General features: G+C 42.9%; 1 protein-coding gene across 1 annotated transcript in view; it reads left to right on the top strand.

Moving 5' to 3' along the window:
• The window catches only part of LOC111158908 (potassium calcium-activated channel subfamily N member 2), a 147,859-nt gene that overhangs the window by 29,142 nt on the left and 91,540 nt on the right, over positions 1–27,177 (top strand). Inside the window, exon 3 of the mRNA XM_022521232.1 lies at positions 13,093–13,511. Within this exon, the coding sequence (XP_022376940.1) occupies positions 13,093–13,511 (419 nt within the window). The remainder of the gene's footprint in view (positions 1–13,092; positions 13,512–27,177) is intronic.

Below are 27,177 nucleotides of genomic sequence, written 5' to 3'. Positions count from 1 at the left end.
TAACAGCTTAGATGTTACACAATTTGTTTCTACTCTTTTGGTAGTTACTCTATCATTTTTAGCAAATATGTTTAGTGATTCTGAAGTTAGTGAGAATTCCTCTTCTTCCCACGTGCTGTAACGACCCTTAGAAACCTTCATTCTGAATCCCCCTTCCTCTCTCCATCAACATTATGGATGGCCAAGATTTTATTTACATCTTGCTTTTCCAGGCTCCTTTCAATTAGTTATTCTGATTTTGTTAATGACAGTATTTATTTACAGTGAGTTTTTATTCCCCCTTGCGAGCATGCTGACCTGTTTCTTGGCTCCTCAAGCTCCTTCCTTCTGGGTGCCGTCTTCCTTCTTAGGACATCCCGGAGCAGCTACTTTTGCTCTTCAGTTTTCTGTCTGAAAATGCCTTTCACCTTTTTCTTCTCCCTGAAATGTAGCTTCCCTCTGTATAAGACTTCTAGGCTGACTCATTTCCTTTTAGAACTTTGAAGGAGATTTTAATCAATTATTTCATATCAATTTTTATTTTAACAGTCAAGGTAGAAACATTTCTCAAATGTAGACATAGGTGTAATGATTTTATGTACTCTTGCCTTCAAGAAGAGGACCTGTTAAATCTCACAGAGGCTCTGTTAAAGTCAGCATCACTTTTTGGAACAGGAGATACTGGATTGTATTATAACGCAGTGATGTCCTTTCGGTGACTGAGGTGTATGAGACTGTTTGATCTTTTTTTTTTTTTTAAAGATTTTATTTATTTATTTATTTATTTGAGAGAGAGAGAGAGCATGAGAGGTGGGAGGGTCAGAGGGAGAAGCAGGATCCCTTCCCCAAGGACCATAACCTGAGCCAAAAGCTGTTGCTTGACCAAATGAGCCACCCAAGTGTCCCAGTTGTTTGGTCTTTGAGACCTTGTATCTGCTCTTTACTGTGTTGTGTGCCTTTCCTTTCAGTCGCTGCTTCCAGCTACATATGATTTACTAAATGTAATAATTCTCTTTCTTCAATCTGCTGTTTCCTTCCCCATTGATATATTGTTTCTCCTTGCCTGCATGCTAGGACCCTACAAAATCAGACTTGTTAATAACATATGGGTTCATCTGATGCTGTTGCATCGTGTTCTTCCTAAAACTTTTATTTTTAAAAAAGATTGACTTATTTATTTTCAGAGAGAGAGCACATGTGCAGGCGCGCGCACACACACACGTATGAGTAGGGGGAGGGACAGAGAGAGAGAGAGAGAGAGAATCTCAAGCAGACTCCCCGATGAGCAAAGAGCAGTATGTGGGGCTCAATCCCATGACCTTGAGATCATGACCTGAGCTGAAAACCAAGAGTCAGAGGTTTAGCCAACTGAGCCACATAGGAACCCTCTAAAATTATTTTTTGACTGGCTAAGGGACATGAAACAGTCCACTTACTCTAGACACACGTTCTGAAGCTGGCTTGCTTTGGGTTCATATTCCAGCCCTATAATTCCCTACCATACAACCCCGGCTCATCTTCTAACCCCTGAGCCTCCATTTCTTCATCCCTAAAATGGAGGTGATGATCGCGGTAGCTACTTCCTTGAGGGGTTGTGTGTTTTAAGCGAACAAAGACCTGTTAACAGATCAGGGCAATGCCTGGCCCTAGAAACAATATGGCGAGTTAAACTCACTTTAAAACAGCTCTCAGATTTCATCTCAAGTACCGTGTACAGTTGAGGGTCTGTGCAACCGAAGTTAGAATAAAGCATCCAGGATGAAATGTATCCAAGTTGGAGAAAGCCTGAACTTGGGAACAGTCCATTTCTGTGAACACAGGGCATTGAGTGGAACATGTGGGTTTATTCAAGTGTTTGTTTCTGCCAGAGAAGCGGGAGGTCTGAGCGGCGACTGTCACCCAGGATCACCAGGGAGTGAAGATGTGACATTTTAGAAATCATAATGTAAATTAGTGGGGAAGTGTTTATTTGCTTTATAAATATTGGATTTGCATCCAACCTTTCAGTTCAGCCCAATGCCCCCATCCAAGGATGTGAATGCTGGAAGGCGTGAACTTGAGCTGCAGGTTTTTGGTTGTGTGTGGTTTTTTTTTTTTTTTTTTCCTGGTAATTTGTGATGTGACCGTGACCAAGTTCTTTCAATTGTCCTTTAATTGGACTATTATAAGGGCAAATGAGATAATAAATGCAGTGGGCTTTTAGCTAGCTTTTTAAGTGCTTAAAATAACTAAGGAGATGATAACACATTTCAGCCATGTAGCAATAATTACTATAATGCTTCAAATGAAAATATGCGGTTTTTACCATTTCAGATTAAATTTTTCAATTCAGTGGAGTTGGTCCATATTAAGTTATTTCATGGCTTTAAGACTTGCTATGTTTGTTTTACTTTGCTTAGGAATTACCCCCTACCAGCCCCCCAAGTGATCTGAGGATCTCTCTCAAAATGTGTAGATGGTTAACCTAAGGTTTGTTGATGAAAAATTCATAAAAAAGTGACTATGGAGGAATTTTATTCCAGTTTCTTATTTCCTCCTATCTGGATGTTTATCCTTTCTAGTAGCTACAGTCAGTCTGTCCATTTCTTCTTACTCCATCTTTAGTTCATTAAGAGTACATTTAATCCTTGGAGGCCAGCTGTGGACCCAGTACCGAAATTAATCATTATGAAGGAAACTAACTTTAGTGGAGCACTGTCCCACTCCGTGAGAGAGATAGTCTGGTTAAGCCCTCCTTGAATGTTAAAATGGAGGCTTAGAAAGTTTAAGTCACCGTCTTGAGATCACAGAGCTGGTCAGAGGTGGAAACTCATGAGGAACTTAGATCTTCCAGAACGTGGACCCTAGAGCAGGGGCCCCACAGCCATCCATCCTAGTGTTTTCTCTGACCTCACTGTTGGGAGAACCCAAGAGGAGAAAACAATGCTTGCTTTCTGGAGAAGTTCAGAAGTGATTTTTAGAATCAACTCCCAAACCATATGAGAAAACACTCCCTTGTCGTCCATCAAAATGTGTAAAATGCCCAAGTGGGGCTGTATGGGTTTAGACACAGTTGAGAGAAGCCACATGAAAGGGGGTGGGGAGTTAAGATTTTAAATAAGTGTTAAGAGCAGCCGGGCATAGATATATGATAAACTTACCTATGACTGCACCTCAGCAGACAGTTCTGGGATTTTGGTCTGTAGCACACCTCTTGTGCAAGTCAGAAGAGGAGGACTTCAGAAACTCTTAATTTGAGCAAATGATTAAGAATTCTTTCCAAAATAGGTACAGTGGAAGTTTCTAGAACTCCTTTCAACACTGGCTTTGCTTTACTGTCCTTCCTTACCAGATTCCCTTCCTTGTCTGCCATGATACATTTCCCCATTTTTATATCACAAGTTAACATTTAACTCATGTACTCCCCCTGCCCCCGTCCACCTGGTGCCCCTTGAAGGCTCATGGAATACTATTACTTAATCATGGGGTTACTTTTATTCGGGTCAGCAGAGTGGCTCTTGCCTCATCTTGAGAAGCAACTCTTCTGAATTGTTTAGCTGCTCTCCCCATGAAGTGTTTCAGTGAATGAGTATCCTTTGTCTCTCACTGACCCTCACACACCCCCTTAATGTGTATTAAGTTAAATGTAGGCCTACTTTAGGCTGCTCAAATGGGAAAAGACCCCCAGCTAACAGCAGCTGACACAACTAGGACAACTGAGTGCTGCCTCAGTGGCTTAAGATGTCGGGGGGCTGGTGTTACTGTGATGCATTTGGCCTTTTCCTTATGGTCCCAAGACATCTGCTGCAGACCCAGGACATCCCCTCTTCTCTGGGGCTGGAGGAAGGGAAGGAAGAAGGCAACCAGAGGTTAATTCTATCCAAAAAGCAAAGCCCACCTAATTAGTCCTCCAGCAACCTCTTGCTTCTGACTTCCAGTCAGAGCTACATCATGTGACTACAAAGGAGTCTGGGAACATGGGTATCTCTGTCATGGAGACGGGCAAGGGAGGAGAGGGATGGGAATGGCACTGGGTCGGCCTGTTGACAGGTTGTCCCCAACATACAAGGTGTCTTCATCACAAGTGGTTTCAGAGACAGCAAAGAACAGTATCTCCATGTGATAGATGATGGAAAGTAGGTCCATGAAGTTTCAATGACTTCCCAAGGTCATGTAACAAGTTAGACTCTCCGGGCCCCAAGCCTTTGGTTTTCCGCATTCCAGGCAAGTTTGTCCATCTACACTCTTCAGGCAGGGAGAAGAAAGCCTTTCGGTGAATATGAATTTACTGCGTTAGCTCTGAAATCCTCCTCCTTAGAGACAGAAATCTCTCAGGACAGCATGTATGCACAGAAGAGTCCAAAAGCCAGGAAAAGCAGCAGGCTTGGGGCAAGGGAATGACAGACACAGAGTGCTGTGTGTTTCTTCCTGGTTTTGCTCAGGACTGGACCTCGAACATGAATTCTGAACAGAGCTTTCCTGTTTCTGCCTCCTCTCCAGTTCCGGGTGGAGGGTCTGGTAGGACATTTTAGTGAGGTCATTGAAAAGACATCTCTCTTCCCCTGTTTGTCCTTTGATCTAGTTTGGGATGGGCAGTTGTGGTCTCATCTCTGTGTTGAATGAGTCTTGGCCACACTTTGATGAAGAACCTCCTAATTCGCTTCTTCGCTCACAGTTACACAAAAGCTGGTTTCTCTGGAAGGGGCCTCATTTTTGAATGAACACAGTTCCCTGCAGTTACTTTGGGACCATTATCTGGCAGTTGTCCTAGAACTGAACTTGGGAGGTCACAGTTCCGAGTTTTATGAAGGATCCAGGCGACAAGGGAGGAAGGGACGGGCAGGCACGACATCCATGTCCGTTTCCATCAGGTAGCCTCCTCCCCCAACCCCTTGTCTGCTGAGGCTGTTTCCACAGGCACTCTAAACATTCACTTGTATTTCTCTTCCTCATCAAACACTGAGAGGCTTTTGAATCTTTGTAGCCACAGAATCTGACAAATAGAAGCACTCAATAACTGAACAGGAAAAAAAAGAGCTTGGTTTTATTGAGTATTTGGTTTAAAGGTTAACCAAGAAAGCTTATTTATTTTTGTTCATGCTGCTGGAAACAGTTATGTAATGTCATGGTTCAAGGTTCTACTTAGCAAGCAGGATATTTTAGATATAAGTTGGATTTGGTGTGTTTGGATCTGTAGGTTGTGACTGTCAGCTAGGACTTTCTAGTCGTGCAGTTTTCCACGTGGAGACTGTTGATCAGGGTGCTTGCGAATGTCTCATGACCTGATTCATTGCCATTGTTCCTTCATCTCATGTACCATTCATGATCCCTTATTTTTATTAATTAACTTATGTTTATTTATTCACAAGGCTCTGAAATAGAAAAGTATTCAAGATTGTGGAATTACAGGTCTCCCTTCCATTTCTGATCCCCAGCAACTCAGCTCAATTGCCTTGAGCCACACTTATCATCCTTTCTAGAATATTCTTTCAGAAGTGTTTTATGCATGTAGAAATATATGCCCCCCAACCCCTGTTACCAAAAGTATGCAAGTTGTAGCATAGAGTCATGTCAGATGTGAAACTCGGTTACTTTCTAGATCACTTTCTTCAATAGTATGTAACAATTTTCCTCATCCTGTTTTAATGTCATACTCTTCCATTTGGTTGGAAATGGGTGGAATTCCTTCCCTTATTAGTGGATAGTTCGATTGTATCTAGTGTTTCATTAAGATACAAGGAAGCAATGCTGTAACAAATCCTATATGTTCACAATCACACATGCAAATATAGCAATAGGACAAGCTTCACATGAAGTAGAATTAGTGGGTCAAAGAGTATGTATATTTCTGACCTGGTAAACTGGCCCCCTCAGGGATCATAGCAGTGCACACGTCCACCTACAATGTATGAGCATATCGGTGTCTGCACACCTGGATTAGCATACTGGGTTACAAAGCTGGTCCATCTTTTTGCAACATGACAGGTCAAAAAGTGGTATCTCATTTTCTTCCTAGAATTAAGGTTGAGCATCTTAAAAAAAAGGGGGGGGGGGTTTAGAAAATTTTTTTTTTTTTTTTTCCACAACCTGTTTTTTTTTGCCTTTTTTTTTTTTTTTTTTTTTTTTTTTCCTGGTAGATTGCTTGTCTCTTAAGGACTTGTAGAAACTTACACATACCAGGGAAATGAGTCCTTTGTCTGAACACTTGTGAGCATTTTCCCCCACATGGTGTTGGTCTTTTTACTCTCTTTGATCAGGTGCAGAAAACAGAAGTTTGATGTAGTTAAGCGTCTCCATGTTTTAAGGCTCTGGGGTTTTTGTCAGGTTTTTTGGTTTTGTTTTGTTTTGTTTTGTTTTGTTTTTGGTGAGCTTACAAAATAGTTCTTATGTGATTTCATCAGTGGTTCCATTTTCTAAATCTTTCTAATATTTGAATCTTTCATCCACTTGGAGTTTTCCTTTTTCTTTTTTTTTTTTTTTAAGATTTTAATTATTTATTTTTCAGAAAGAAAGAGAAAGAGTACAAGCAGGGGGAGGGGCAGAAATGAGGGAGAAGCAGACTCCCCACTGAGCAAGGAGCCTGATGCGGGACTCGATCCCAGGACCGTGGGATCATGACCTGAGCCAAAGGCAGACGTTTAACTGACTGAGCCACCCAGGTGCCCCTGCATTTTTTCTTGATATATTCGGTATAAGGCACTGGTTCAACTTTATATCTCTCCAGATGGCTACGTGGTTGTTCCCAAACCATTTTTCCATAAACTCTATGGCCCCCCCCTGATTTAATCCTCTGCCTTTATGGTACTGAGAATATCTCAGTGTATTGCATCAATTTTAGACTTTCCATTCTCTTCCTCTGGCCTCCCAGTTATTTTATATGCCAGTATCACATGGTTTTAATTATTACTATATTATTTAATAATCAGAGCTGCATCTGCCTTACTATCTTTCATTTGTGAGTTTTCCTGGCCATTTCCCCTATATTGGCTTTCTTAACAAATCCACAGCTGTAATTACTTTATCAGGATCTGTTTTTTAAGTGTTACTTTTGTGCTGAGCACTGCCCTGGGTTCTTTACGAGAAAGGAAATGTGGGATATGCCAGATACAGTCTCAGACCAGACAGTAACCTCCCTGAGGGGGAAATGCACACAGAGAAGGCAGCTGAGGCAGCTGTATTTGAGCCCCTTCCTCTGGAGAGCTGGCTAAGCAGAGGTCCTCACACCAGTAGGTGATGGGCTCATGGGGCAGGCCTCTCCCACGGAGTTCCAGACCCTCTTCCTGCTAATGACCTGCACTGCCAATTCATCTTGGAGACTAAGCTTCCAGTATAGTGTGTTTTGGGTATCAGAGCAGTGGCATTGAGACGTTGAAGCTTGTGGTGGAGTATTTTCTGGGGACACATTCTGTCTTATGGCTGAAGGCTCCTCTAGACCTCTGGCGAAGACCGCTGAGCACAGCTCTGAAGGCAAGCACGTTGAACTGTCATGCTCGCTCTCGGAAACCTTTCTTATTAACATCCACCTGAAAAATGAACATAAAGATGTTTTAGTATCTGTCATTGTGCTTCCTCTGACTCCCCTGCAAGTGAGCTTAAAACTGATAGTATAGGTCATGATCCCAGAGTCCTGGGATCGAGCCTCGCATCTGGCTCCCTTCTCAGCGGGGAGTCTGCTTCTCCCTGCTCGTGCTTTCTCTCTCTCTCTTTCAAATAAATAAATAAATAAAATATTTGGGGGAAAAAAAAAACACCCGATCATATATATGGATCCTATGGAATATAATGGGAACATTTTTGCTGGTGAATTTTAATCCTTGACACGGAATCAGTGATTGAATGACCGCGATGTTTCGGATGGTTTCGTTTTCTGTATAGAAATACTATTTTGTAGTTTTGATTGGCAGCCCTCAACCTTGACCCGTAGCACACTTGCCTGGGTTCCTCCCTTACAGACGGGCTTGACCTTCCGGCTGCCCTCTGCTTTTGGGGTTCCTCACGCCACTCGTGCCATCTTTTTATTTCTACGTCATTTGAGAACAGCACCTAACGCGTGCTACCTTCCACGTTCATTGCCGTCATCCTGACTTCTCTCAGTGACTTGGATAAACTCCTGCCTACTTGGGCTCTGTACTCCGATGACGGTGGCCAGCACACACTCTTTCCTTTCGTCCCCTCCCCCCGCCCCCCAGCCCACTGTCCTCAGGAAATGGCATGGCCCTCCACTGTGTTTTTCAGGGTAGAAGCTCAGCCACCTAGGATTCTTTTCTTTCTTTTATCACTCCCACATTCAGCCCATCAGCAAGTTCTAGCAAGATCTGCAAACTCTGTCTCTAGCACGCCCACTGTCTCCATTTCCATGGCAACCCCCACCTCCTGGTCCAGGTCATGGGGATACTAAGTACAACCAATCAGCAGCGATAGAATGTCCTCCCTTGTATCCTCCCTGTGTCCTCTGGTTTCCCTTACAGTGAGGATGAACCCTTAAAGCTATAAACCAGCTCCTGCCACCCTTCTGCCTACCCTTAAGGGGGTGCCCGCTGCGCCTGGAGTGAAATCCGGCCTTGATTCCATGGCCAACAGCATCCTGCATGTCTGATCCCGATTTGTCTCTTCAAATTCCTCTCCTTCTACTCTGCCTGGGGATCCTTGAGTGTCCAACACCCCGGTGTCCTTTTGTTTACTTAAGCACGCTCAGCAGGGGAAAGCCCACGGCCCTTCCACGTGCTCTTTTCCCAGTCTAGAATGTTCTTCTCCTGGCTGTTTATATGACTGGCTCTCCCCCCTCATCCAGGTACCATCTCCTGAAATGGTACTTCTTCGCACGTCTTCCCTTCCACATCTGCCGTCACCGTCAGGATATTTTTCCTTCTTTCGTCTCCTGTGTTTTTCCTTCAGAGCGGTGTCCACAGGCAGAATTCCTTTCTTAAATTGCTCTGAGTCTGCTTTCCTGACTTTGCCTTTCTTTTCCGGTGGAAGTCAGCTCCTCAGAGCCGTCCCTCGCTCTGCTGTGAGTCCTACTAGAAGCCCGACACGGAGCGCAGTCCCCGGTGCAATGCTGAGTCTCCCATCCACTAGCTGTTGAGCGAATGAAAGGATCAGCAAAAGAAATAAGCAGCGGTTAGGGCTGGGGACTATGCAGAGAGGACAGGAAATGGTTTTCGCTCCGAAAGATGTACCGTGATAAGCATGAAACCAAAATAAACTCATCTGAGGTGTCGATGAAGCCCCTTGTGGCAAAAAAGCAACGTTGCGACAGCAGATTTTTCTGGGCAAGTTCCTGAAGAAGAATGTTCTCTGGACTTCCTGTGGAATTGCAGAATTATGTTGCTGTCATGACTTAGCATTTAGTAGGACGTGTTCTGCACACATTTGAGCAATGACGTAGATTTAGTTCATTCGCATTATGCTTCAGTGTTCTCCTCGTCCATGAGCATATTTAATTAACCTTACGCCTGTGCAGTGATTAGGACAGTCAGTATCAAATGAGAAGTAACAAGGCAGTTCACTTAACAGGCACGGTTCCTGTCCACAAGGAGCCTCACTGATGAGTAGGGGTGATAATCTTCCAAAGAAATCCTCACCGTCCTTCGTGGTATCAGGAAACATCATTAAGAGACACAGGAGTCACGAAACAGAGGAGAGCAAGTTCGCAGATTCGGTTCGAGCATGGACAACGTCCTGAAAAGAGGTGACTGTGGAGTTGGGTCTTGAAGGAAGAAGAATTTGCTAGGTGGGAAGACTTTCCAGGCCAGGGGACAGAGTCCAGGGGCCACAGACACATGGGAGCGCCTTGGCGGTAGCATGTTCTGGAATTCCTGCCACCAGAGGGAATAGGCACTGAGGTTCAAGGGACAGGCACAGCCAGATGGTGGAATGGGGGGGTCTTTGAATGGTTTTAATCCTGAAAGCCACGGGCTGATGTCATTCACATTTTACAAAGGTCATTAGAGGATGGATGTAGCTTCCCGTGGAAGGCTCTGGTCATAGAGTTGGAAGGCAGGCAGGCAGATCTCCCTAGAAAGTACAGAGACAGGGAAGAGTCAGAGATAGACCTTAGGAGAGCAGTGGCACTTAGATGGGGAGGATGAAAGTGGATTCTTTAAGGAAAGAGCTGGATTCTTTGTAGTGGTGACAGATTTTATATATATCACACAAGCCAAGAGTAGAGATTTTTTTTTTTTTTTTTTTTTTTTTGGAGGAAAGGAGTGATTAATGTCAGAAAGATCAGGTAAAAAGTCAGAGGGGAGGGCTGGATTTCCTAACGGAGGTGTCTTTAGCAACTTTAACAAGAGTAGAGGTGGTGGGCCGATGAGGGCAAGAGCCACATGGGTGGTGCGTTGGGGGAATGAAAGCAAACTGGGAAGATGAATTATCATCCGCAGGGCAGAGCCACGGGGGTGGGGGGGTGCAGTTAGGGGGATGTTCTCATTTGTTTGCTTTCCTTTGCTTATAATGAACAGTTGGGATTTGCCCTTGCAGAGAGAGGAAACCCAGAAACCGGTTCTCAGTGAGGAAGAACTGATTTGGGGTATAGCATTTCTTTAGACGGGTTGGGCACAAGAAAAGGGAAATAAGCAGAAAAGGGTAAGATGCGTTAAGTTTGGGGCTGAAGGGTACAACAGGGAGGGCATTTCTAGTCTTGGGGGGACAGCACATTAAGAGAGAGGGATACTAAAAGGTGGCAAGGGGAAAGGTGATTGTCCAGAGCAGGTGCTAGGGAGGATGGGAGAATGGTCCCTTGGGGTGTGGAGGCTTCCGCTGAGCACAAAGGCCCAGCCCCCCACCCCACGTCTCTGCCTGTCCACCTGCAGCAGCCTGGACATCGGGTCCCGGCTTGGAGGGATCCTGGGCAGGCCCACCTGGAGGTCAAATGGGGCAGGCTGCTTAGAATGCTGGTGAGGTCACAGGTGAAGTGATGGGCATGAGCAGCAAGGACGGTCAGAGGAGCAGGTGTGCTGTGAGTGATGGAAGGAGGGGGCTAGTCCTGGAAAGACAGGAGGCTTTTGGGGAGCAATCTCTGAATTCTCTGTCTAACCTGGCATTTCTTCCCCAGTTCCCTGGGAAGGTACTTCCGTGGCATTTCTGCCACTGCTGCCCGGAACAGTGCGTGGAAAGTCTTGGAATTACACTCAGATTCTCTGGCTTGGTGTATGGCTCTCTGGAGTCTTGGGGTGGAGTTTTGGGGGGTGGATTTGAGCGTTTGCCAAGTCATCCAGAGCCAAGTTTGGTGAAGAAAGTAGACAATCAAGCCGGGTAATACCATTTTCGGTAGAAATGGAAATGTGGATTTAAATAACAGAACTGTTTTTCTTACGTGGTTTGTGCCAGGCCCTGACAGCAGTTTCTAAAGAGAGCAGTGACAACATCTTCGGAATGTATATAGCCTCTCAGAGTCACTCGTTTGAGGGAGCATTGTTTCGGATGTAAACATCTTAAGAGATTGCGGGATCACATGCCTTTAGAGTTTTGTTGTACCCAGTAAACACCCGCTGATACAAAGTCAAGCAGGCTCGTAACATTGTATCAGGACAGTCTTTCTGTATATATTAGAGCAATCCATGAAGCCAACGCCATATTGGAAGTGGCGAGACCGAACCAGAATATTCTCTAGCCCACTTGGCCTCCTCTGTGTTTGCGATCTGTTTCTTTACTGGAAACTGGGAAAACATCATTCTTGTCAATTAGCGTTTGTCCAACACCTTATGGTCCCTAGACGAAAACTCATGACAGAGGCACACCTCGAGCCATTACGTTGCCAAACTGAACATCAGCTGTTAAAATTTGCTACGTTTTGGGGAGAATCTGCTGGCTCTCCAGCTACTGGAGGTACCGGAAAGAAGTGGTACATTTTATAGCTGCCTGGAAAATAGCTACACCCTGTGGAATAATTAACCGGGAATGGCCATTTGTAGCCAAGGGGGGAAGATCCCTTGCCTGAGTCTCGAGAGAAGCAGAGTCCATGGGCTCCAACCAGGGAGCAGACCTGTTCTGTCCACCTCCTGTACGAGATTCACTTACCTGAGAAGGCATTGTTCTCGTTTGGGTGGCTCCCCTTGCTCGCTTTCTGCTTAAGTTGGCTCCTTACCAAAAGACAAGGAATATGTCATCTTTCCTCGTGGGGGAGCACCACGGGCGTCTTGGCAGACTCCCAGAACTCCAGCATGGTTGGCACCCCTGGTTTCCTAGCTCTAAATGCCAGAAAGCCCCCACAAGTCCCTGTTACAGTCAGAAATGTCACCGAACATTTCCAGATACCTCTGGTTGTTGACAGACTCCCAGAGCCTGGTGGACTTGTTTACCATGAAACCAGGGAAGATAGGAAACTTTCTTTTCTGTCCCTTTTATTTTCAGCCTGCCTATCTATCTATCTACACATCTATCTCCTTTTTCTTTGGTTTTCTTTTTCTTTTTCTTTTTTTCATTGCAGTGTGAATAATGACAGACATTTTGAAACAAGAATCTTTATTAAAGAAAACAAACTCATTGGAAACAAACTCATACTTAAAGGGAAGGCTGAGGAAGGATAGAAGAAAAGAGGAAGGTAGAGTTGTAGGTGGAGAAGCTGGAAGAAATGTTTCTGCCACCTTTGTCTGTGGCCCCTTGTGATTTTCTCCCTGAAGCCAATGAGATTTCCTGTAAGAATGCTCGGGTACAGCTGCATTATAGGCTGTAACTGACCTCAGAGGTACGAGCAAATGGATTCCACTGAGAACGTGGTTAGAATGGGGGAAGGGTTTTAGGTTCAGACGCTTTGTTGTGGAGAACAGATTGTTCCTAAGGCTCACTGTGGCTCTCGAAATGTGCGGGGATGGGGGGTGGGGGCATTACCCGATTATCCCAAGCCCCGTCTCATAAAATGATGTAACTTACCCCGTTCTCCAGGACCATCGGCCCCAGAATAATTCCAGCACCCAGGGAGAACGTTTCCCATTTTCAATGTCTGCAAAGTGAAGTTCTCCTTTTGCGCCAAGACCGTTTTCTCAAAATAGCGTACCTGGCTAGCATTTAAGCATTACACCCCTGAGCTCACCACGATCGCTCCAAGTCACGCGTTAATGTGTCTTTCGACTCTGCACTAACCCTTGTGGACCATTCGTGCCATACTGAAGCTGACTTTCTACTTTATTTTTTCAGTTGTTCATGGTGGACAACGGAGCAGATGACTGGAGAATAGCCATGACTTATGAGCGTATTTTCTTCATCTGCTTGGAAATACTGGTGTGTGCTATCCATCCCATACCTGGGAATTACACGTTCACATGGACGGCCCGGCTTGCCTTCTCCTATGCCCCATCCACAACCACCGCCGATGTGGACATTATTTTATCTATCCCGATGTTCTTAAGACTCTATCTGATCGCCAGAGTCATGCTCTTACATAGCAAACTGTTCACCGATGCCTCCTCTCGAAGCATCGGGGCACTGAATAAGATAAACTTCAATACCCGTTTTGTTATGAAGACGCTAATGACTATCTGTCCAGGAACTGTACTCTTGGTGTTTAGTATCTCATTATGGATAATTGCCGCCTGGACTGTCCGAGCCTGTGAAAGGTAAGTTTGTTTCTTTTCCTGGGAACATAATTTGCAAGTGGGAGGAAGAACACATTTTAGACCAGAGGCACTTGGTGACTCACGCTTGGAAATGTTGGATTCTCTGGTGTTTTAAAACGAGTCTGACGAAACTTTACTGCACATTTTTGCTTACAGTGATGCCTTGATGATTATGTACTTTTTTCCTTTTTTTTTTTTTTAAGAGAGAGGCGGAGGAGAGCACCACAGGGGGTGGGGAGGAGTAGAGGGAGAGAGAGAATCATAAGCAGGCTGCATGCCCAGCACGTAGCCCTACTGGGGGCTGATCCCCGAACCCTGAGATCATGCTCTGAGCTGAAGTCAGGAGTCGGACGCTGAACTGACTGAGCCCCCCGACCCCAGGCGCCCTGATGATGCATTTTACTTTCCAATTGGATCAGTTTTCTAGAGAGGGCTGTCTTTATACTCTGTGTCAAAATTTGGAGACCTACAAATTTTATAGGAGGTTCCTACCCGAAATGTCTGTTTCATGGTAACACTGAATCATTTGGGTGCCTCGTTGGTTATAGCATAGATTATTGTTGAGACAGAGATCCAGCAGAAACATGGTGATTCAGGCTGTCTGAACTTTTGGGAATATCTCAGTGTGGTTGGTCGATTGTACTGCCCATTTAACGCAGTGTTCATGTGATGACTGGTAAGGAGCTTATGGGTATACTATTTGGTTTTTATCAAACTCAACAGTTAGTGAGAAGGGGAAGTGGGGTTTGTTTTATTGTCTGAGGTACTCTGGTGGTTTAGAGATAGACATACATTCTTAGAATTTGGGAACTGCCCAGTGAGTCTAAATTAATTAGTAATAGTGTCAGTGATATTAACCTTGCCATTTTAACAAACAAAAATAGATTTGTTACATAAATAGGAGGAACTCTATCATAATGAGGGGTGAAGACTCATGCGACCTTGGTTAAGAAAATCCAGGTTGAAATTGGCAATAGATAGGAACAATTTAGTAATTGATAGAACTGCTAAATCTTAGGATGTTCTTCGTAATGACCAGATTTTTTTTTTGTTTAGATTTTGAAAATCGAAGGTATTATGTATACAGTTTAATGAAGAAGACTATCTGCATGAGAATTGTTGCAAAAATAGCAAACCTATAATATCCCTTCCCTATTTTGGTTTTTCGTAAGCAGTCACTCAAAGATCTTTTAGTCAATGTTTTCAGTAATTGCTTTTTGTATTTCGGGATGCTATAGCTTATGTTGCTACCACTAGGTTTTTTCATTAGTTTTTTAGGAAAGTTGGGATTTTAGTTTTCTTTCACACATATATACCCCTTTCATGACTCCACCCTCCAGAAGAGTAATTTCCATCTCCCCAATAAATTATGTCAACACTGATCATTCTACATTAACATCCTTATGACTATGTAAACTGCAATTGTGCTTGAACTATGTGTAGTATTTTGTTAGCATTTTGCTATTCCGGTACATCTTTTTATTTTCCCTAATTCCCCCCATATTGTGTAAATATTCTTTTGCTAGATTCATGTATATTGAGCAATCTATCAATTTCACCTTGAAAAACAATTTTTACTTCTAACCTATTTGCCCATCATATTGGGAATTTCTTCTGGATTCTTTGTACGTTGGCTACCCTTTTTCTTGAACCCCGTTTCTTCCTCGCTTCTCACCTATCCTTTGTTTTGGCAGAATTCATCTCCCTAGCTTTTAAGAAAAGGTAATAGGTGAGAGAGAGAGAGAATTTTTTGAGAGCTTGTAGATACGGTCATTCTTCTCTCCCTTCTTATTTGATAAGGGGGCTGGATATAAAACTCTAGATTGGAAATCACTTTTGCTCAGAATATCAAAGCCTTTATTTTCCTCTGGCATCCAGGATCCAGCAGTTTGTTACTATTCTCAATTTTTGATGCTTTTTTTCTTTTTTCTGGAAGCTTTTAGGATTGGTGTTCTACAATTGCAACAGAATACATCTTGGTGTGAATCTATTTTAATCTAGAGTACTGGGAATTTAATAGACTTGTTCGATCTTGGAATGAATGTCCTTCAATTCTTGGAAATTTTCTTGAATTATTTAATGATTTTTGTTCCTGTGTTTTGTTGTGTGGATATTGGTCCTCCTCTACTACTTCTTTAATTTTCCCATTTTCTTTCTTACTTTTTTCCATTTCTGTTTTTGCTCTATGGAAGATAACCTCCCTTTTATCTTCCGTACTTTCTATTGGACTTTATTTTCTTTTTAACTTATATTAATTTCCAGGGCCTCGTGTTTGATCCTAAGTGCCCCTTTGAAAAAAATGAAATCATACTTGTTCTCGGATGCCTTGTTTTATTTGTTCAGGGATGTTAATGATAATTTTTGAAAATGTTTTCTCTTTGTATATGTATTGTTTCCCCCAAAGATTCATTTTTCTGTTGGTTTTGGCTTCTAGCTTTCCTTAAGTAGTTAGGCGACCCCAGCAGTCTGTTCCTACGTGACAGTGTAACCTTCAAGGGCTGAGTGGAATTTTCTTTGCATATATAGAAGTTGTCAACTGTGAGCTTCACTACAGGGTCGTTTGGAGTGGGACAGTGCCAGAACACCAATTTTAGTATCTTTACATATTTTCTGTTACCTCCAAACGATCTGACAGGCTCATGGGATGTTGTTTCTTCTGTCCTACCTTGAAGGCGCAAGCTTAGGGGACAGTGTACTGGAATTGAAAGGGCAGAGAAGAGCTCTCAACCGCGAATCTGCGAACCTTTATTTGTTTTCCGAGTTGTAGCATGGTAGCCTACTCTACGGTGCTTGATGCTATCAGCCCGCTGACCTTGTGTTTTACTTCTCAAGAAAACAAACTTCCAGGTTTCTGCCAGTTGGCAAAAGGTACTAGAAGTGACAGAGAGTGGAGAAGGGAATCTAGATACCTAATTGCCTTTACACATATCTGAACCTGCCCTCACCTTTCGGGCTGTGTCCTGATCTCCACTTGCAGAGGTACAGGTGCCAAGGATTTTCGGAGTTTTTGGGTGGGACACGGGTTGGTTCTCAATGCCAGTATGGTTTCTTCATGATTCTTTACCATTCCGGGTCTAGAATTCTCCTTCCGTGAGTCAGGTAAGCCTGTGATCACCTGTCCATTGGCTTTGTCAATTCCCTTCATACTGTCTTGTCACTCATTCTTACTGTGCTCATGGGCTTCTGCTTTGTAGGCTTTGTTTCTTGAACAGTTATTTACAGTCGTTTTCATGGAGTTGAGGGAGCCAAGGTCAACATGTTTGTCAAGTCTATTTTACAGGAAATTCTGGAGTGATTAGTTTTTAGTATCAAGTATCTGAATCTTTTCTCGACCTTTTCTTTGTAACTATGGCATTTGAAGGATTAAAGTTTTCTTCTTAACGGAACGTGGACTCCTTATGGCAAAGCTTTGTTTGCTAGCAGTCATGGTATTTAGAGGCTTATGATATTTTCTGGAGCAGATGTACCTATAAAGTTTGAAGAATAAATATGGAAAACCTTAGCTGATAAACCCATTTAGTTTATGAAAATTGCTCTTAGTTGGAAGGTAGATATAACAAAGTACCAGTGGGGTTAGAAGCATAGTTGAACTGTACATACAGCTGTATGAATTGTCCCCAACGCATCTGCTCCCCAAGGACCCAGGAGACAAATGGCCTCAAAACTGAGCACATGCGATACATTTTCTCTTCAAAAGCAGTCCATCTCAACTGTTTGAACCCATCTTCACTAAATTCAGAAGACCTCAGGCAAATGATGCCACATCTTCCTAGCAGTCCAAAGTGTGTGTGTGTGTGTGTGTGTGTGTGTGTGTGTGTGTGTGTGTATGTATTTTTAACAGGCTGACATTGTGAGGTGACAGACCAGTCCTGGGTTCACATAAAAAGACACTAGAGCCTGAAATTTCCCCATTTCATATGAAGACTGAGAATCTGTAGCCCGCAGTTACATAACGGGAACAAACTGTGGCCTGGTGGGGAAGGGAGGGAGACCAGACTCTGGACTGGGACACTGGGATTTCATTCATTTGTTCAACAGAGGGGCTGAGTGGCCTCAGGCCAACCAGCTCACTTCTTTTTATCTTAATTTCTTCATTGCAAACTAAATGGATTGATAAACTTTCTTCTTCCAAAGGTAACATTTTCTAATGGTACAAATGAGTAAAAGAAAATAAAATCTTGGGTTGCCTGGGTGGCTCAGTGGGTTAAAGCATCTGCCTTCAGCTCAGGATCCCAGGGTCTTGGGATCGAGCCCCGCATCAGGCTCTCTGCTCAGCGGGGAGCCTGCTTCCTCCTCTCTCTCTCTCTGCCTCTCTGGCTACTTGTGATCTCTGTCTGTCAAATAAATAAATAAGGGGGGGAAAATCTAAAAAAGAAAAGAAAAGAAAAGAAAATCTTTAACCAGTGTTATGATAGTAGATTTTAACAGTTTGTTTTTCATTTGAGCTCCCATTTTGTTGCACAAAATCTCCAGATTGTGACTTGTAAGATGCAAAGATTAAAAAAAAAAGAAATTAGCCTTTTTTTTAAGAAAGTTTGATATGATGTGGTTCACATCTTATATTTCCTTATATTTTCCTTCCTTCCCTTCTTCTACCCTCCCTCCCTGCCTCCCCCTCCTTCCTTTTCCTTTTCCCCCTCCCCTCCCTTCCTTCTTCCTGACGTGACTTTGCAGTACTTCATACAACACACAGCTCTCCTATTTCTTTGGTTTGGAATTTGAATTTAAATGCACCTCCCAGGCTCATCTTTGAGCTCTCCAAGTATTCTCTCCATATTAAAGGGGGATTCACTCGAGGATATTCACTCGAGAATATCGAGGATATTCTCTCTCTCTCTGCTGTCTGTCTCTCTCTCTCAGATAAATAAAATAAATCTTTAAGAAAATGTTGGAAAGGAGAGAGCTTTTGAGAGAGAGAGGGAAGCAGATGTCTCTCTGGAGAAGTTTGCTTGCAAACCTATCCGTCTCCTTCCACTGAGCACAGCACATCTAGAGGCTTCTGGAAAATGTTCTGGGTGAATGAGGGGGACATCCTATAGGAGGTATCTCTTCCTGGTGGTATTACTTTCCCTGACAGATCGTGTATCTCTGATTTATCTATAAGGAATAAAAACTCTGTCATTCTTTTCTTTTCTTTCCTTCCCTCCCTCCTTCTCTATTTCCTTCTCCCCATCCCCCCATTTTGTGAAAGGTAGGACAAAGCTGAGTGGCATGTATCTGGCATTATGTCTGTAGCCTGTGCTTGTTGGGAGGAGGCTTCCCCAGACCAGTGTCCTTTCTCTCTCTGGTTTTGTTTTGGCTCTATGTCGAGGTGGCTATCAAGCCTGGAAAGAACACTTGCTTCTAAAATAACCTAGAAAGTGTGCCCTAGTGCCGTTCAAGTGATTCCTTGTACATGCAGACTCAGGTCCAGATATTGAATCAGAGGTACCAGGAGAACCTCGGGAACGTTTATGTCTTACAAGAAGTCTGAACCCCGTAGCTTGGGGTTCTGAAAACTGGGAATTATCCCCTCTTGTACTTTTTGAGACATCACTATTTTCGTTAAGAGTATAGGTGAGTGTTGATTCTGAAGTGTGCTTCACCAGAAACTTTTCGAGGAAACTGTTTTGCCAGGGATAGGATGGGAAACAGGGGACCAGTGCAGGTTATGTGGAGGAAAGCATTTTGCTCCGTTTTGTTTTTTTCTTTTTTCCTGTAAGGGCTTCCAGGAGATTTAATATGAGCAGGGGCTTTGGGTATATCCAAGGAGAAAAGGAGCTTTGGCTTGACCACATCTTCTGGGAACCAGCATTGGCCCTTGTCAATAACTGAAGTTTCAGAGATGCAAAGACATTTTAACTTTCTGCACAACATTCTTTGCCTGATTGCTACAGGTTTTATCATGTGGGGGAGGGGGCTGAGTTTGGAATGGACAGAAAGAAGGGGTCAGGAACGGGAAGCTGGGAACTTTGGTGGCCGTATTACCATGGAGAGAAGCAGACAGGAACAATCTGTGCTGTTTGTCACTGGAAAAGATTCAATTAGTTAAGACGTTTGTGGCCAAATAAATTCACCATTCTTTTTTTTTTTTTTAAAGATTTTTATTTATTTATTTGACAGAGATCACAAGTACGCAGAGAGGCAGGCAGAGTATTTGAAAGAGAGAGAGAGAGTGTGCTTGCATGAGTGGGGGAAGGACAGAGGTAGAAGGAAAGAATCTCACGCAGACTCCTTGCCAAGCATAGAGCCCAACACGGGGCTCGATCTCATGACCCTGAGTTCATGACCTGAGCTGAAGCCAAGAGTCAGGCACTTAAGTACCTGAGCCACCCAGGCACTCCTAAATTTACTCTTCTTCTTTACCTCATTGCTTTATTTCCAGGAGTGTTGAGGTATGTATTAACTAGTATGCAGTAGTTAAGAGGGAAATGTTTCTCACAATGGCTTTAGAGTGGTTTGCTCTTTTCCCAAGTGGGAAAACTGGAGAAGCGAACAATGGAACTTGTTTTGTAGAGATTCTCATAAGCCAAATGGCATTTTAGATGGATTAAGAATAAATGCTTTTTACCAATCAAAACTAATAGTAAAGAAAGGTAGTTAAGTATGTATTATACAACACAATATATATTTATAATATATTGTAATATATAGTACTATATAATAATATGTAATAATATATATAAGATATATATTATATATTATATATGAGATATAGTAATATAGGTTATAATATAATAATAACAGAAAAATAGGTAAATAAGTATTCATTTTTCAAATTATCCCAAAGACAATCGAGGAATGGAGTTTCAGTTGTGTTTAGGAATCTATTATTCAGTCTTAAAAATATGTTTGATTTCTTCCATTAATCTAGTTAGACTTCTGTTTTTTTCTTAATTAATTCATTTTTAAGATACTTAAAAGCCTGTCACTGATAGTCTCTTACACTGTGTTTGTTTTAATTGCCCAAAAAGTGATTTCTGAAATGCAGCTGAAATTTCCTTTATTATAACAGTATATCATGGAATATTACAGTCAGGTCACGTTCCATAAAAAAAACTGTATCCCACATGAAACTTCATATAAAAAAGCTGCTTTTAGCCCAAGGATTGATGATGTCTTCCGACATCAGTATTAACCAAGAAGTCGAAGAGGAAAACCCTTGCAGGATGAGAATGGCCCCTTTTGTAACTACACGTGTTTCCAGACTTGCAGCACTCATTCGTAGAAGGTATATTACTCGGGGTTCCGCTTCCCATTGCATATGGGCCTGCATACAGTTGTCATTTTTGTACATACCAAGGTAACGGGAATATACCCTTCTTCCTGTGGGGTCATTGTGACATCTAGGAAATTAAATTAGCATTTTAATGGTTACTTTTTTGTAACCAGGTGTGAATCTGCTATTCTGAGCTCAGACATTTCTGACTTCCTCTATATAGAGCCTGATTTTGAATAAAGCCACTTCACGTTTCAAGTGGGGATAAACTATTTAGAATGCTTAAATGATCTGGATTCTAGTTTTCAAGTTTCTCATTTCAAAAGAGTTTTAGTTTGCTTTTTTTTTTTTTCTCTGATCAAAGCCAGTTTTTTGAGGAGGGAAGGGATAGATGGCATCTGAGAGTCTCACTTGTGCTATTGATTTCTAAAAACTATTTATGTAGCATCGCATGCAGGAGTGTGTGAAATGAAGAGCTACGTTTGAACACTGACTTGCTTTCTTGACCTGCGGTCCATGATTCTAGTTATATTTTTAGGCGACCCTCTGAGAGGTCTGCGCTTTTTCGGGGCCTGACCATCAGAGATGCCTTATTTCCTGTTGATTTCCTTAAGTCGGAAGCATGTGACTTGGGATCAGGTTTCTTCAGCAGTTGTCAAAGTAGTCATAAAATATCCATGGGTGGTGCTGGGAAGCGTCCTCCTGGCCTCTTGATTGAGCATCGTTTACTGGATAATTAGATTATTTCTTACTGCTCAAAGTTTCAGCTGTTGCTAAGTAAATTGTAAGCATTTCATCAATGGATTTGTAATTTGTGGTTGATGGTAATGTAATACTTTGTAAACTTAGACTTCCAGAGTCTGATTCATACGTACGGATATAGCCTTTTCAGACTCAGAAATGAGTCACAACTTTAAAACGGGCCCTTTCAAGTTATAAAAGTCAGCGGTTTGAAAGCATTCATCACGCACCTGGGACTTGGAAAGCATCAAGGCTCGGCATAGAGTTTGTCAAATAAATTGGTCATTAAAGCCTTAGGGGAGAAAAGCCAATATTTAGTCCTATTCTGTTTTCTCTTCATGCCTCCATAGATAGATCTGGTGTTCTGTGTTGGGTTTTTGGGGGTTTTTTGGGTTCTACCTCCAGAGAGAACAATGAGAATGTTGATTTGTTGGCAAGATGCTTTGAGATCCTGGATTGAGGAGTGCAGTTGGAAAATACCAGCACTGATTATATTCAAGCTAACAAAACCCAAAAACCCAACAACAGAACACAAAACCAAAAACGTGAAGCTGAAAACAGCTCAGAAATCCAATCTCACGGGTCTTATGGTGAATTTATCATAGTCCTCCCCATCCTGACATTGACACTGAGCTGCAGAATTTATGGACTGTGGATCCTGATTGTCTCCTAACTGGAAAATCCACCTGGGACATTAGGGTGGTGTGTATGTGATTCTATGCAACTTCCTCATGCACTTGAGCTTCAGAATCACTGTGCCAGATAACAACAAAAAAACACAAAGTCTAAATGTAGATGCCCTGACATGCACGGTATTTTGTGTTTAGGAAAATTAACACATCTCTTAGACACACGTGAGCCTCGACTGGCAAAAATTCAACTTTTCCCCACATGCCTGCGGAATTCTGTACGTTCCTTTTTCTTTTTGAAATTTCGCTCCTTTATTTTTAATGCGCTCTTATTGCAAAACAGCATTAAAGTAACAAAGGAAATTGGAGACAAGAAAAGTGCCCTTCTGTGCAACAGAATGCACACATTTTGGGCTTGGACAAATCTGCCTTCTAGCCTAACATTAAATTTTATAACCTTCGTACCTATTCATGGGCTTGCTTCATGTTACTATTGTTCATTTAGGGCATGAAGTGGGTTTTAGAATTGTATCCTGGAGCTGGAGTTGGGGGTATAAAGGATGGGTGTTTGGCTGGACTCCCCCGGAAGGACTGGATGAACTATTTTCTCCAGTGCTTGCCAGCTGGTTAGAGTAATACCTAATCTTAACAGTGCTTCCTGACATCCCACAGAGGGGAATGGCAATCCTTGAACTCTCCCACTCTGCCATGTCCAGCCCCGTTTTGTCCCCGATTCAAAAGCCCATGGATTAGTAAATAGTCCAATCACTGCCAAATTCCTAGGGCAATTGGAAAAGGCCCCAGCCTTCAGAGACTTTCACTTAGCACGGTGGTGAGGTCAAAGCCGTTTGGAGAACATGGTCGTTAGTTAATAAACGCTGGTGAATAAATAAAGGAATTAAAGAAAAAAAACTTCATGCAGAGTTTCACCATGATTTTTAGCTAACGTGTAAGAAGAAAGGAGGATTTTTGTCTTTCTTCCATTTTATTTAACGATTGAGGTATAACTTCTATACCTATTTTAAGTGTGTATCTCAATCTTTACCTAGTAAATGTCAAGAACTATACCACCATCACCTCTGGTTTTTTTTTTTTTTTACAATTTTATTTATTTATTTGAGAGAGAGCATGAGCACAGGGAGGGGCTGAGGCAGAGGGGGAAGCAGACTCCCCACTGAGCAGGGAACCTGACCTGAGGCTCCATCCCAGCCTGAGCCAAAGGCAGATGCTTAACCGACTGAGCCACCCAGGCAGCCCAACCTCTGTTGAGTTTTAAAAGCTTCATCACCCCCCAAAAGATCCCTTGTTGCCGGTGGCATGAACTCCCTGCTCCGTCCAGTCCCAGGCGACCACAATATACCGTCTTCTCCCTAGAATTGCTCTTCTGAGCATTCTATAGACATGGAGTTGGATGACATATACTTTTTTCTTTGATCTTGCTTAAAGATTTTGATGTTCATTCCTATTGTTCCATCTAGTTTGCCCCTTTTTATTGACAAATGGTATTCCATCGTAAGGCTATGCCGTGGTTCATTCACTCATTTCACCAGTTGGTAACACATTTAGAAGGTTTCCTGTTTGGGAGCGGTTATGAATAGAATCACTGTGAACTTTTGCACAGAAGTCTATGTAGAAACATGTTTTAGTTTTCTGGGGTAGACGTCTAGGAGGGGGGCTGCCTCATCTTACATTCCCGCCTGAAATCAAGCCTCTGTTTATTACACAGTGCTGACAACACTATCCCCCGTAGACACATACACAGGTATACCCACCCACACACACACACACACACACATATATATAGATAGATATAATCTTATTATCATTCTAGTAAGTGCACAGTGGTACCTCATTGTGGTTGTAACTTGCAGTTCTCCAGTGACCAATGATGGCGAACCCCTGTCCTGTGATCATCAGCCATTTGTCTATCTATCTTCTTCAGCAAAAAGTCCATTTAAAGTGCTTGCCCATTTTCACACTGGGTCATTTTTCTTACTGTTAAGCATTTTTTTCTATGTTCTGATTACCAGGCCTTTCTCAGATGTGGGATTTCCAGATTTTTTCTGTGGCCTGTCTTTGCGTTTATGTTCGTGTATTTTTTTTTTTTTAAGATTTTATTTATTTATTGGACAGACAGAGATCACAAGTAGGCAGAGAGGCAGGCAGAGAGAGGAAGGGAAGCAGGCTATCAGAGAGCCTGATGCGGGGCTCGATCCCAGGACCCAGGGATCATGACCTGAGCCAAAGGCAGAGGCTTTAACCCACTGAGCCACCCAGGTGCCCCGATGTTCGTGTATTTTTTGAGCACCGTGTTTTCTGAAGCTGCAAATACTGGCCTTTCTCTAAAGCGGTCTTGTGTTGCCTCCCAAAGCCAGGGGATAAAAGCTAGGAACACATACCCAGGGGACTGTGATGAACTCTTTGAAGAGACTTGGCTCCCTTGTTAAGTTTTTCTGCTTCCTATGCTTCTCCTCGCTGCCTTTTGCTACCCCCAAGGTCTTGCGTTTCTAGTATCGCTATTTGCTAGTTACAGGAAAGCAAGGAAGGAGTGAGAGAGGTGGTTTATTACACCTGAGTTAAAAAACTATCTGTCCAGGGGCACCTGGGTGGCTCAGTGGGTTAAGCCTCTGCCTTCAGGTCGGGTCGTGATCCCAGGGTCCTGGGATCGAGCCCCACATCGGGCTCTCTGCTCAGCAGGGAGCCTGCTTCCCCCTCTCTCTCTGCCTGCCTCTCTGCCTACTTGTGATCTCTCTCTGTCAAATAAATAAATAAAATCTTTAAAAAAAAATATCTGTCCAAGTCTTGCATCACTGTGATGACAGTAGTCACTGTGAAAAATGAAGTCCAGAAAATATCTATCACTTTAGCACTTACACTGAAGGCATTCCTGACTCTGGTCTAATGGGGATATTTAAAATTCTTTTATTTTCCTCCCTGATTTTTTTTAAAAGATTTTATTTATTTATTTGACAGACCGAGATCACAAGTAGGCAGAGAGGCAGGCAGAGAGAAGAGGAAGCAGGCTCCCCGCTGAGCAGAGAGCCCAATGTGGGGCTCGATCCCAGGACCCTAGGATCATGACCTGAGCTGAAGGTAGAGGCTTTAACCCACTGAGCCACCCAGGTGCCCCTATTTTCCTCCCTCTTAAGGGGGCAATTGGTTTTAAATGATCTACAGGTATCTTCATGACCAAGGGCAAACGTTTTTAACAGGTATGACCCCATTTTAGGGATTTAGGTAGATTGTTAAAAACTAAGCCTCCCGGGCGCCTGGGTGGCTCAGTTGGTTAAGCAACTGCCGTCGGCTCAGGTCATGATCCTGGAGTCCTGGGATTGAGTCCCGCATTGGGCTCCCTGCTTGTCAGGGAGTCTGCTTCTCCCTCTGACCCTCCCCCTTCTCATACTCTCTCTCTCTCAAATAAATAAATAAAATCTTTAAAAAAAAAAAAAAAAACAACTAAGCCTCCCTCCCCCACTCTGTATGACCTCACTGGTTTTTATGACAGTCCAGTGCCATGTCTTTGGAAGATTGATGGTCCAGCCACGGGCTGACTGACCAGATGACCATTGCTTGATCATTCTTCATAGTGTGCTCTGTATCGCAGTGACAGCACATCATGGTCCAACTGACAGGAAAGTGGCAATTGTTATCTGACGTTTCGTTTTCCCCAGTGGCTCAGAGGCCAAGAGATTTTTTAGTAGCCACTCCTAATATCTATTCCTTGTCATAGACTTAATATTCTAGAAGCTTTCTGCATTATGTAAAGAGCACCATTTTAGTTTACAGAATTGTATTGAGTAGTCTAACAAAGGAAGATGCAACTTAAAAATAAATGTTTGGGGGTGCCTGGGTGGCTCAGTGGGTTAAATCCTCTGCCTTCAGCTCAGGTCATGGTACCAGGATCCTGGGAACAAGCCCCGCATCGGGCTCTCTGCTCAGCAGGGAGCCTGCTTCCCCCCTCTATGCCTGCCTCTCTGTCTACTTATGATCTCTGTCTGTCAAATAAATAAATAAAATCTTAAAAAAAATCTTTGCAGCCTTTGTGATATCTGGTGTCGGGGCTTTAGAACCTCTTAGGAAACCTCCATGTAAGACTCAGGGTCTGGTCTATAAAAAGAAAGCCACAAAGTAAGGCACAGTGTATTCAGATCAAGTTGGATTGGAAAAAAATACCTGTTGCCACCAATGTGAGTGAAAAGTTAAATTTTCTAACTTTGCTGATTTAAATAAATGGTCCCCAGTATTTCACGTGATTGGGCGTTTTCAGTGATCATAAGCTCTCTGTTTTGGACAAAACCAAAGCCATCTTAGACATCTGTGGAGAATCATCCTAAATCTCCACTTACTATTATTTGGGGTGGTTTTATGCTTTTGTCCCATAAGGTATCACAAAATGAAACTGGCAATACAGAACGATCAGCTTTGATCCATAATTTTAATCTGGTTTTGTGGTGGCCAGCCCTTAGAGATCTGGCTCGGTGTGTGTCTTTTCTGAAATGGGATGAATGTTCTTAGATTTACTACTGTTACTTTTCTAGTCCAACTACAGTGCTTTCTAGTGGTTAGTAAGGTGTTTTTGCTTTGGTTCTTTAAATAGGTTCTAAGAAGCTCGGGGCATCACTGTGAAGTGAGAGGTCTCTCTGTCAGGATTTATATTCCTCTTTAAAGATTCTTAGTACTTTTATGGACTTAGAGCTTTCATTCCTCTTCCCATCTATTGTTCACTTCCTGTGTCTTCTGGATTCCTGTTCCTTCCTACCAAGGTCTTTGGTGTGGATAGTGATTGGGCAGGTGTTCTGGGTAGGTGTGCGGTTGTATGGTAAAATGGATGAAGATGCCATGATACACAGGCTCAATGTGGTCTTGGAGAAGAACCAGAAAGACTGTCAAAGGTCATTAGTCACTAGCATAATATTCTCAACACTTTCATCTGATCCTGGTTAGGTGAGGGGTTAGATTTTCTCTTCCAGTGTCAAGGTGTCCTTTGGGTGCCTATGGTATTCTCCACCCTCTAAAAATGAGGGTACAGAAACCAAACTCTGCAAGGATAAAGACCATGTCTAGTAACATCTTGATCCTGGTGGCCCAGAGCCCTTTA

Source organism: Enhydra lutris, unplaced genomic scaffold, assembly GCF_002288905.1.
Source record: "Enhydra lutris kenyoni isolate GAN:26980312 unplaced genomic scaffold, ASM228890v2 scaffoldscaffold64, whole genome shotgun sequence".
Taxonomy (NCBI): domain Eukaryota; kingdom Metazoa; phylum Chordata; class Mammalia; order Carnivora; family Mustelidae; genus Enhydra; species Enhydra lutris.
This window is presented reverse-complemented; position numbering and strand designations above follow the sequence as displayed.